The following is a 12,189-nucleotide window of genomic DNA, read 5'->3' as shown; positions in this document are numbered from 1 at the left end:
GGTCTTTACAGTTCCAGAGTGATGGAACTGAACACTAATGGACAAGTCACATTTATATCATAATATTTGTTTCCCGAAACTGTACCCAGTCCGCCCGGGCTTTGTCTTAACTAACAACATCCTATATATATCTGTGAGCTGAACCTACACAGGTTAATTTTTTCTTGTCATCTAACTTTTGATTTGACAGCAGGCTTGTATTTCCTCAGATATTCGAGTGATCTTTTAAGTTACTGACTGAGGACATGATAAGAATCAATCGGTTCTTCACCTTCCCAGCTGACCTTTCCTTGTTCTCTTGTCTTGTTTCTTTTCAAACAGATTGTAAGAAGACAAAGAGTGCTGACATTATTTTCCTGCTTGACGGGTCCAGCAGCATACATGAAAAAGATTTTGAGCGCATGCAGAAGTTTATGGGGTCAATAGTTAACAAAACCATTGTTGGCGAAGACAACACTCGTTTTGGGCTCATTGTCTACTCATATTACCCAACGTCTATTTTTACTCTAAAAACCCACTTCTCCAAACGCCAGATTCTTAAAGCAATAGCAGATGTGAAGCAACCAAATAATGACACCTACACAAGCAAGGCCATGAATTACTCACTACCGTTCTTTAACGCTGATCGTGGCGGCCGGAAAGCTCTGAAGGTGCCTCAGTTTCTCATGGTGATCACAGATGGGGATGCCCACGACAATGGGACCCTGAAGAATACATCGGATAAACTGCGAAGTAATGGGATCACCGTCTTCAGTATTGGAATTAAAAACGTATCCATGGATCAGTTGCTCATCATGGCTGGTGATGACGAATCCAAAGTTTTCTACGTGGACGATTTTGATGGTTTAGACGTTCTGCACAAGAATATTTCTACTGGCCTCTGCAGCTCCGCTGAGCCAGGTAAGAATAAAACGTCTTTTTGTTTTTTTAGGACCTTTCACAGAGCAAAGTCACAAAGTGCTTCACATAACACCACAACAACAGCAATATATTACAATAATAGTAATAACAATCCTAAAAATAAACAGGGAAAGACTACGAATGTGCAAAATAACATGAGATGATCAAAAGCCGATTTACAACAGATTTTATCTTGCCAATAAGACGGTGTTGTGGCACTGTGGTTCTACAGCTTTGCAGTTACAACAGTTCATAGTGTCCTATAATTACTGAACTTTCTTTCACTGCAAGATTTAATTTGTCAACTCACACTTAAACGTGGTTGTTAATTACCATTACTTGATTCCATGAAGTCCAAAAAGCAATAATTTGATGAAAAGGTAAAACCTCAGGTATATCCACAAATCTCCGTCCAAGAGCAAAACCTTTAATTTTAAACGGTCTCCAGACGAACAGGACAAAAGGAATCAAGGTGACGTTTTTCAGGGGCTTTTGAATAGCAAAACTGAGGAATCAAAGCTCTACATTTTAGAAATAATTCACATAAACACCACCAGGCCCAAGGACCAATCCAGAGTTTCCACTGCCGGTCTCTGAGACGGGCAAGAATTTAGCTCCCTTCCCGATTGTGTGACGAACATAAAATTAGACGTGTGGTGCAGTCAAACGTAAATGATGCTACATGCTATATTTATAAGTAGTTTGTACAAATGCCTTTCTCTTGCTTTGCTTTGGCAGATTGCGTGCACAAGAAGGCGGACCTGGTCTTCCTACTTGATCAGTCCACCAGCATCGGGGACAACAATTACAAAATCCTGATAAACTTTACAGCAGAACTAATCAGCAGCTTTGAAGTTAGTGAAGAGGCTGTACATGTTGGACTTGCACAGTTCAGCCACAATTTTCAAGATGAATTTTATCTCAACAAGTACTTCGAGAAGGAGGAAGTGATGACACACATGAGCAAATTGCACTGGGGCACAGGAGACACCCTCATTGGAAAGGCCTTGAATCGCATCAAGAAATACTTTGAGGTGTCACAGGGCTGCCGTAGAGAGATCCCCAAGAAGCTGGTTCTGATAACAGATGGCGACTCTCAGGATGAAGTTAAGGATCCAGCCAAAAATCTTAGGAATTTTGGGGTTGAAGTCTTTGCCATCGGCATCGGAAATGTCAAGCAGACGCAGCTCCTGGACATCACTGGCACAGATGAGAGGCTGTTCAGTGTGCAGGACTTTGACAGCTTAAAGGAAATAAAGCAAAAGTTAGTCAACACTATCTGCGACTCCCCTGACCCCGGTAAGTTGAAAAGTGTCACTTTGCCTCTCTGTCTGTCTCCACTTCATTCTTATCTCTTCCATAATACTTCTGCCTCTGCGATAGCTTAATATAAATACATATCTTCCTTAGACTCAGGCTGCACCATTGATATCGCCATTGGATTTGATATTTCCCGAAGAACCAGAGCAGCTGGTGAGAGTCTGATCAGCGGCCACACCAAGCTCCAGACCTTCCTACCTGAGATTACTCATTACATCTCCTCGATGCAAGGCTTGTGCTGCGTCCAATCTGCATTAATCAAGACCAGAATTGCCTTCCAAGTGTTTGGTGGTAATGGACGTTCGCTGTACGACACAAATTTTGAAGCCTACAGTGAGGACGAAGTGAGGAACGTCATGAGCTTCAATTTGGCAGAGCCCACTTACTTCAACTCTGCCCTGCTGAACTCCTTCAAGGCAAGGTTCAAAGCTGAGTCCAAGGCTAGTGTCAAGGTAAGAGAAGTCCAAGTGTCACCACAATTATCTTAAGAGGGGCATCTATGTTTGTATAACATTATATGCTAATGCTTTCAATATTTGTTAAAATATTTCTCAAAAGCACGATGATGAACCTCCTGGTGGTGCAAGAGCAAAAGACAGCTGGTCTCAGACAACAGAGGGGTGTACTATGAAGTGAGATTAGAGGCTTAGCCGGGTCTGTTGAGCCTTGAGCCTCAGTCTGACTGAAGCAGACAGTCGATGAGCGCTCCTTTATGTGCGGAAGAAGCGTCAAATAATGCGTAAAATGCCCCTTTTTCTGTGAGCGCACACAGAGCCTGAGTTAACAGAGAAAGCTCAAAACCACCTTTGTGATACCTGTTACCTCTACCTGGTGCTTCAGGCTTTGTTGAGCCAGTTTACCCAAAGAAAGCCTGGGTATGTTGAACTTGCTTCTGGAGCTCAGGTACAATTTATCCCTGATTCAGATCAGGAGATTTTCTCGATGACAAATGATGATAACGAGACTTAACACAGGATCATAACTGCAGCCTTTGCGGGTTTATTGAAGATGCAATACACAGTTCAACCACCTCACATCTCTCACATCATCAGACAGACTGACAGACTCTTCATTTCCTCATCTGGTTATAGCCCTTCATTTGACGTCAACCTCTGTGAGCGTGTGAATGACACTTTTGGCTATTGATACTATCTTTACTGGAAGCACTGAGTTCGTGCCAGGTCATCCTGAGCAGTATTGTTTGAGCTCTATTCAGAGCAGTCTGTGGACTGACTTCTATTTCAGTACAAGTGCGAGGCGTCAGTGCTTTCGTCAGTCCCTGTTGGAGGACGACACCACTAAAAGCACAATGACGTTTGGGATTATAAAAGTCCTGTAGTCAGCTCCGAGCCCAAAGGAATCAATTGCTCTCAAACACCTCAACATGAGATGCATCTCTCCCTCCAGGTGCTGGTGATCTTCTCAGACGGACTCGATGAAGACGTGATGAAACTGGAACATGAATCAGACCTGCTGCGACAGTCTGGTAACAACGGAGAGTTCTTTATGATTCTGTTTCTTCCATTCTGTCTTCTTCTTGGTTTTCCCTTTGCTCTATTGTTTCATCCATCTCCTTAGCGACACGCTGCCTCTCATATACAATTCCATTTCTCCTCGCTCCCATCCCTCTTATGAATGAGTTACTATGTGAAGCACGTTACTCTAGTAACAATCAGAGGATCAAATAAGAATCAGGTTTCCTATACGTATAAAAAATGGTTAGATTACTGTTCATCCTTATCCTGAGAATCTGCTCATCCCTGAAATCAAGCACATCAAAATAACTTTTAGTCAAGCACTAACCTAACCCTGTTACTGTATTGAAATCCACCTGCCCTATGGGACTGTGTGTGTGTATGTGTCTGCAGGGGTCAGCGCTCTGCTGGTTGTGGCTCTGGAGGGAGCGCGTGACCCCGCCCAGCTGCAGATGGTGGAGTTTGGCCGAGGATACGGCTACCAGCTCCCTCTCAGCATCGGCATGCCGAGTGTCGGCAGCACCATCCTCAAACAGATGGTAAGTAAGTCACTTTATTCGATAGGACAGCTGAAGAGAGACAGGTAATGTGGGGAGCAGAGAGCGGGGGATGACATGCAATGAATGATCATCAGACTGGGAGTCGAACATGCGAACGGTGCGGCGAGGACTGTAGTCTCTGTACATGGGGCGCCTGCTCTACCAACTGGTCTGAACCAGCGCCCCTGTCATGTTACTTCTAACCACAAGTCAAACAGCATCAAGGCCTCTCTCTGCCTCAACACTAGTTTAAAACATATGTTCTGACCGAGTCAAAATGTTCTGCAAGGCAAGGTGAAAGTCTTCTGTCATGGACCCGCCCATGGACTTCCTGATGAGAAAAGATTTTTGGAATAAAAATCTGACTGGCGAAAACAAGCTCTTTTAATGGACTCCTTTGATTGGGCATCCTCTAGGATTACAGCTTGTTTCTAGGCTGCTGCTAAAGCTAACTCTGAGGGCAATTCTAAAACTTGTCTTACCTAATTGTCTTTAAAACATTTGTCTCGTCAGCGTTCAGTAAAAGCTTGACATTGTTTATAAAGCCTGAAGACTTTAAAGTAATCTTTATGAAGCCTTAGCTGTGGAGGAGCCAGAAGCATAGAGGACTGTGTCACCCGCATAAGAATGGACAAAAATGGAATAATAAAGGACCCAGTATCGGACCTTGTGGAACCCCGTTATTTATCCCAATAGAGGTTGTTATGAGACCATCACTACTGATCGCCTGTGTTCTGTCACACAAACCAAGACAGTTCAGTTCGTCATGTGAATGGCTTGTTGTCGTGGACTCAAACCTGCATGTGTTGGCTGGAGAATTCTCTTTGGCAGCATTAATGGTGATACGCTGGTTTGGTGTTTGGACCTCATCCTCCTTAGAGCATCTGATTGATTGATCATTTCTGGGATGTGAAGAGAAATTACAAAATGCTTCTCAGATAAGTTGCTTACTCTGTTTAATTTATTTACCTCTCTCTCTGCAGGACACTGCGTTAAACAGGGAATGCTGCCACATTATGTGCAAATGTTCTGGACATGAAGGCAACCGTGGCCCTCCAGGCCTTCTGGGGACAAAGGTAAGGTCTTTTAAACGTACATGTGGTGATAAGACTTACCTGAGCCGAGATTATTTTCACTTCTGCTCTGGTGCGTGATATTTTGTGTTTCAGGAAGTAATAATACGATACGATACAGTAAGTTTTGATATACTTTTGTTTACTAGGTGGGGAAATTTATCCAGGACTGCTCCACAGTAGTTTAAATAAAACAGTACAGGATGTCAAAGGTCAACCTTTTTCACTCTCAGGGACATTGGTTGATTAGATACAGTTGCAGACGATAGACAGACAGAAAACCATCTGCCTATTGACCTATGAAAGTTTCTTTTAATGCTCCTGCCTCTGATGCTGTTGTGTGTGTTGGATTAACAGGGTCAGTCTGGGCAGAAGGGTCACACAGGCTTCCCAGGGGACCAGGGACTCGCTGTAAGTGCTTCTTCTTTCAGATAATCCACACAGTGTTACCCTGATGTTTTACACTCTTAAAGAAGCAGGAAATAGACTGTTGAGCAGAACTATGCCTTTGATTTAAGATGAAATCTGGCTTTGTTTGGATGTTGCAGGGCGAGCGAGGGCCTTCTGGACCAAGTGGACCTCATGGCCCCCTGGGCTGTCCTGGACCCAGAGGACAGAAGGTACAGTACAGATCAACACTTTAAGTAGCAGTAGTGATCAAAGTAGCAGCAGCTTCGGTCCTTCGTTCAGGTGCCGTACTGAGCGGAGGAAATTTAGTTTATTAATGCCAATGAAAAGTTCTTTAAAAGTTCTTACTTTGGCATGTTTTTATGAATTAACAAATATGGATTTATGGAGATAAAAACATGTTTATATTTGTCTACATAAATGTAGGAAAAGGAAACAGTAGCTGGGTTTACATGGAGTCTAATATTCTGATTGTAATCGATTAAAAGCCGAATAAAGATGCTCCATATTACAGCCTCAGTCAGAGTAAAAAGGCCCAAACTGACTGAAAAGTTAGATCACCTCCCGACTGCGTTCTTCTGCGCATGCCCTCCGTCATGACGTAAATGCCTGGTGATGTACGTTTCCAAGTTCAACTGGGAAACCTCGGAGAGCTGGTTTTAATTCCAACATTAAGAGACGCGAATATTATTGGACACGAGACAGAAGAAAAGTAAGCATACGCTGGTGTCACGCTGTGGCAGCTACTGCGCCGAACAGACGTTCGATCTCCATGTAGGGCTGATAGAGACGCGCCGAACCGAATGCATAATGTGCATGTCACACAGTTGTTCAGATTAAATGCGTCGCCGCATGTAAACACCAGATCCTAATGGAGCGCACCCCGTGTAAACACAATCTAATGTGAGCATTATTCATACCGTCGACGACGTAAACCCAGCGAGTGAAGAACCAGTGTCTGCCCTGTCTATAACTGCTCCCAGTACTCCTACCACTGCTTACATTAATGCAATAAAATATTATAAGTTACAGGGACAGTGTCATCTTCCATGTACAGCTTCATGGGTATGAAAGTGCTGCTGCACCATGTTCAGAAAGCAGATGTGTAAACACTGTGTTTGTGTCTGCAGGGCTACAGAGGAGTGTCGGGCATCACGGTGAGTCACTCAGGACGGCTGGAGGGAAAAATCAAAAGTCAGCTTCAGCAATGTTGAGGTGAGAGGAGACAAGGAAGGCAGGAAAGGAAGGAGGGAAGGAGGGAGGGAGCAGTTGAAAAGAAAGAAAAGGTAGGAAGGAAGGTTAGCACGAGGGAGGGAGGGAAGGATATTGGAAAGGAAAGTGGGAAAGAGAGGAGTGCGGAGGGGGAGAAGGTCAGAAATAAGAAAGGAACGAGGGAAGAGTAATAAAGGAAGGAGGAAGGAAAGAAGAGAGGGAGAGCAGGGAAGGAAGATAAGAACAGAGTGATAGGGGGAGGATGGAAGGGCAGAGGAAAGAAAGGAGCAGCATGAGTCTGGTTCTGCCTGTTAAAGGAAGTGTTTCTGTGTCACGGTGGATTCATGGTGAGTCTCTGTGAAGAACAAAGAGTGCGCTCTGGACCTGTTTGTAAAGTGAGATCACTTTGGTTATGATGTGGTGCTACATAAATATAAATTGATTGATTGATTTTTAAGATGTGACAGTTGGTGTTCTTCCACCGCTGCAGGGTGAGAACGGAGAAGACGGCCTGGACGGAGTTAACGGAGAGCAGGTAGGAACATCCAAACAACTTATTTAGGGAAGAAGACCTGAAGTTATCCTGTTTTTAAATATGTCATCGTTTTAATCCGGTTTTAAACCTTTGGAAATGTAACAGGCAGCAACAGGCTCTCATTTTTACTTCGCCCTGTTTAAATCTGTTTCAAGAAAACGATGGATTTTTGCAGCAGAATGATCAGACTGAAGATCATTGACGACGTCGTTACGCTACATTAAAAGGGTCTATGTTAAAAACCATAAGCTGAGCATAAATTACATCACCGTAGGTTGTACAGATTTCAGGGTTACGCATATAAAGAAATGACATCACAATAAGAAACAGTGTGGACACTGTTTTTCTACTGCAGGTCAAAGTTCGCGACACTCGACTCATAAGAATGTAAATATTACAAATCATGTCTGCAGACTGAAGAAATATTTTCCTCTTGTTTCTACAGTCAGAGACATTCATGACACAATTTCAATTGTATTAATTATTATGCTTTATTGTTTTATATAACCGTTTAGTTTAGGTTAAATAGATTCTACAGATATGAAACATTTGAAGATGCACAAAGAAATTGTGGCGGTACTGATCCCCAGATCTCGGCTCATCAGAACGAAGGTCCCAATCACATCAAAGTATAAAACAAAAAGCCTTTTCTATAAACACAAATGCCTCTTCTACAATAAAGGGAACTCAAATATTGTTTCTTTGGCCGCTTACAGTTTTCATCAAATCACACAAATAAAAGGAAACATGTAAAAAAGGTTTTTTAAAGAAAATAGCAAATGGACAGAATAAATAAAGCCTGCAGGTGCTAGGCTGTCGCTGGGCACTTATCCGCCCTGATGCAGGTAGCCTGGTTGAAAGAAAAGCCTATTGTGTGCTATATTAATATCCCTGCTCCATCATCAGAGCACCATATATTTATTATAACACTCTATTATAACATGTTGCACTGATGTATTTTTGTTAATGACAGATTATTCTGTCAACCTGGAGCAAATAAACAAAAATATAAGATATGAAAGTAAGCTTTAAATTGTGTTTTTATAAGTACAACAGTACTTCAGACTTCAGTATATACTATATAGAGGGGGTAACCAGCGACAGGTGAGGCTAATCAACACAGGTGAAAACAAGAAGGGCGGGGCACACAATCAAACTGCAGGGAAACACACAAAGGCAGGAAGTAAAACAAGACGGGACCTACAGGGGGCACGACTACAAAATAAAACAGGAAACACTAAAAACCAACGTCAGGGCGGTGACAGAAACATGGTCTGCTAATTATACGCTTTTCTTGGCTTTGTCAAGAATGCTAGCTCACTACTGTATGAAGCTCGTTAGCTCAGCATGCTAACACAAACAACAGGAAAGAAACCTGTAATAACAAGACATCTCATGTAGTCCATGAAAATGATCTAAAGACATCTGACAGCTGCTCCTGATCTTTACCACGAACACAGCTGATCTCAGCGAGTGTCTCAGGTGAACAGGAGGCTGTGGGTGCTGATCTGTGGGTGCTGATCTGTGGGTGCTGATCTGTGGGTGCTGATCTGTGGGTGCTGATCTGTGCTGCTGCTTCTGGTTTGCAGGGACGGACGGGCCTGGATGGAGGTCGAGGGGAGAGAGGAGACCCAGGAGACCCAGTAAGACAGACCCCGTTCATTCAGTCTTTAGAAGATGCTGTTTAACACTCTGACCTTTGACCTCTGGCAGGTCGATTGACTGGTTGAACTGTTATCCTCAGGGTATCCCGGGCATCAGAGGGGAGGCGGGGCTTAAAGGACAGCGAGGACTGAGAGGAGATTCGGTGAGTGTTTGGAAACATTAAAAGTTAAAATATAAACGATGTGAGTCAGTTAGCTCCCAGTGTACGAACGTAATCACTTAGAGCTGCAATAATTAGATTCTTGTGTAACTTATAGTTATTGACCTCACTTCCATGTATTCTGATAATTGATGAATTGACTCATGTTTGATGAATAGGTCAAAGTTCAGCTTCCTGATCGGGAATCTTCAGATTTCTTTCCTTGATGACAAAAAACAGATCACGACAGTTTAAGGATGTTCCACATGTTCAACACAACGACAACTCATCATCGTAAGCAACAGATACTTTTCACACAGAGTTCAGACTGTGTGTGTGTGTGTGTGTGTGTGTTTGTGTGTCTGACAGGGAGAACCAGGTGATGATAACACCCTCCCAGGAGAACGAGGAGGCCCCGGGAACCCAGGTCTACCGGTGAGAAGCATCACAGACTGCATGTGTGTTCGGAAGCAAAGAAGTCAACTTCAAGTCCCACAATGCATTGCAGTTAGAAAAAAACTGTACAGTGTTTAGAGTTAAAAGTATCATCTGATTAAACAGTAATTCTGTGAAATGGAACAGTGAAGGGAAACTGATACTTTTCATTTAATTACTTTAACTAATCTCAAACTGATGAAAGCCTTTCATCTGCAGTATATAGTATTATTATGGGCTGGGTGTCTGTGGCGGCGCCCAGTTAGTGACGCGTTCTCCATCAGCCAGCAGTGGTTGGTCTGCCAGAGAGGGTAGGCGGAGCTAAGCGGCTGCTTTTCCGCTCTCTGCAAGTGTTGCGAGTAAACAGTAATCTACTATGGCTGAACAAACAAAGAAAAGATGGATGACTACAGATACAACTTCAACAAGAAGTGAAAATCCAAAGAAGAAGAAACAAACTCGACGCTCAGATGAAGCAAACAGTCTGAAAAGGAAAGCGACCGTCAGCCAGGAAAATCAAGAGTTACAACGTTACTCTACGTTACGGTTAAAGCTTTGAATCTGTCACTCAAACATATTTAATAAGATCAGTGGGAATCATCATCAGCTTTGGGTAGTGACTGAAAGAATGAGATCGCGGATACAAGCGGCTGAAGTGAGTCTCCTCTGCAGGGCGTCTGGGCTCAGCCTTAGAGAGAGGGTCAGGAGCTCAGACATCAGGAGGGAGCTCGGAGGAGAGCCGTTACTCCTTCGCATCGAAAGGAGCCGGTTGAGGTGGTTCGGGCATCTGATCAGGATGCCTCCTGAGCACCTCCCTGTGGAGGTTTTCTGGGCATGTCCAACAAGGAGGAGACCCCGGGGCAGACCCAGAGCTCGCTGGAGGGATTATATTTCCCACCTGGCCTGGGAACGCCTCGGGGTCCTCCAGGAGGAGCGGGAGAATGTTGATAGAGAGAGGGATGCCTGGGTCACCTTGGATGGATGGATGGATGGACGGATGGATGGATGGACGTATGGACGGTAGGACGTATGGACATATGGACGGTAGGATGGATGGATGGATGGATGGATGGACGGACGGACGGACGGACGGACGGACGGACGGACGGACGGACGGATGGATGGATGGACGGACGGACGGATGGATGGTAATCATTCTTATTTAGGTTGTTTGTAATCACACAGGGTGCACCTGGAGTGGATGGACGGCCAGGTAAGGCTGGAGCTGCTGGAAATCTGGTGAGATTTATGACCGTCTTTTTGTCCTTATATTTACATGATAAATACACACACACACACACGCACACACGGACACACACACACACACGCACACACGCACACGCACACACACACACACACACACACACACACTCTTTATATAGGGCTGATCAAAGCTTTTTGCTTCATGACTTTGTTTTTATGTGATTACTTAAATCAATGTAAAGGCTTTTATTGTGAAAAGGCTGCAGGAAGAAATGTGTAGTTTATTATTTAATTATTATAAGAAATATACAGTTGAATGCTTGTGTTTCTATATATTTTATTCTGATTATAACTAAAAGTAATATTTGTTCAAATTAAACCGCTTGTCTGCTGTGGTTTAAAAGGACTCTTATTTTGAAACTTTTGGATCTTGTTCTGGGCCTTTTATTCAGTCTCATAAAGTTTTCAGCATTTTCTGTTTGCGGATCAGGCAAGCAGAGCTGTTAACATTGGTAAAGTAAATAATACAGTAAAAGTAAAGTGAATAATTATTGATTACAAATCTGTTGTTCTTTAAATGTGCTGAGCAGGGTCCAGATGGGAGGAGAGGCTCTGCAGGTGTGAAGGTAGGAGAGGAACTCACACACAAAAGGCGTACTTAAATGCATATATAACTTAATGAAATGCTCTTTTAAACTGTGTGTGTGTGTGTGTGTGTGTGTGTGTGTGTGTGTGTGTGTGTGTGTGTGTGTGTGTGTGTGTGCGCGTGTGTGTGTGTGTGTGTGTGTGTGTGTGTGTGTGCGTGTGTGTGTGTGTGTGTGTGTGTGTTTTGTTTGTTTTTGCAGGGTGCACCTGAAAAGCCAGGAGCCCTAGGACTTCCGGGCGCCCCAGGTGCTTCTGGTCCACAGGTGCGTGATCAGAGAATAACAACATCAGATTAACGAGTCAGAGGAACATTGGGAAGCGTTCTCTGTCCGCCTCATCTTGTCATTTGTAACTCCCATCTCTGCATGCAGCGACGTTTCCTCTCGTCTGTGGAGATAGTTCTCTGAATGAGGAGCGACACTCTGTAATCTGTGGGCTGGATTTGTTGAACAGAAAACAAAGCACAAAGAGAGACCGTATAAAAGACTGACTGTCCGTAAATGTGCGTACAGAGCAGCTAATGAGACGTAGAAAAGAGGTATGAACAAATAAGTGTGTACTTCACCCTAATGCTTACAACATGCACTGTTTCCTTTGTGTTGAATGTTCATACTGAATCTTTTTTAGTTATTAATCTACT

At 43.6% G+C, this 12,189-nt stretch overlaps 1 protein-coding gene across 1 annotated transcript in view; it reads left to right on the top strand.

The window, feature by feature from the left end:
- The window catches only part of LOC138584264 (collagen alpha-6(VI) chain-like), a 30,857-nt gene that overhangs the window by 8,670 nt on the left and 9,998 nt on the right, over positions 1 to 12,189 (top strand). The window contains exons 7-22 of the mRNA XM_069656450.1: positions 322 to 900; positions 1,639 to 2,199; positions 2,311 to 2,672; positions 3,628 to 3,706; positions 4,089 to 4,234; positions 5,218 to 5,310; positions 5,665 to 5,718; positions 5,856 to 5,927; positions 6,846 to 6,872; positions 7,418 to 7,462; positions 9,052 to 9,105; positions 9,207 to 9,269; positions 9,636 to 9,701; positions 10,887 to 10,940; positions 11,495 to 11,530; positions 11,750 to 11,812. Of these exons, the coding sequence (XP_069512551.1) occupies positions 322 to 900; positions 1,639 to 2,199; positions 2,311 to 2,672; positions 3,628 to 3,706; positions 4,089 to 4,234; positions 5,218 to 5,310; positions 5,665 to 5,718; positions 5,856 to 5,927; positions 6,846 to 6,872; positions 7,418 to 7,462; positions 9,052 to 9,105; positions 9,207 to 9,269; positions 9,636 to 9,701; positions 10,887 to 10,940; positions 11,495 to 11,530; positions 11,750 to 11,812 (2,354 nt within the window). The remainder of the gene's footprint in view (positions 1 to 321; positions 901 to 1,638; positions 2,200 to 2,310; positions 2,673 to 3,627; positions 3,707 to 4,088; positions 4,235 to 5,217; positions 5,311 to 5,664; positions 5,719 to 5,855; positions 5,928 to 6,845; positions 6,873 to 7,417; positions 7,463 to 9,051; positions 9,106 to 9,206; positions 9,270 to 9,635; positions 9,702 to 10,886; positions 10,941 to 11,494; positions 11,531 to 11,749; positions 11,813 to 12,189) is intronic.

This window comes from Semicossyphus pulcher, unplaced genomic scaffold (genome assembly GCF_022749685.1).
Source record: "Semicossyphus pulcher isolate SPU_LCO1_2020_fin unplaced genomic scaffold, fSemPul1.0.p SCAF_9, whole genome shotgun sequence".
NCBI lineage: Eukaryota > Metazoa > Chordata > Actinopteri > Labriformes > Labridae > Semicossyphus > Semicossyphus pulcher.
This window is presented reverse-complemented; position numbering and strand designations above follow the sequence as displayed.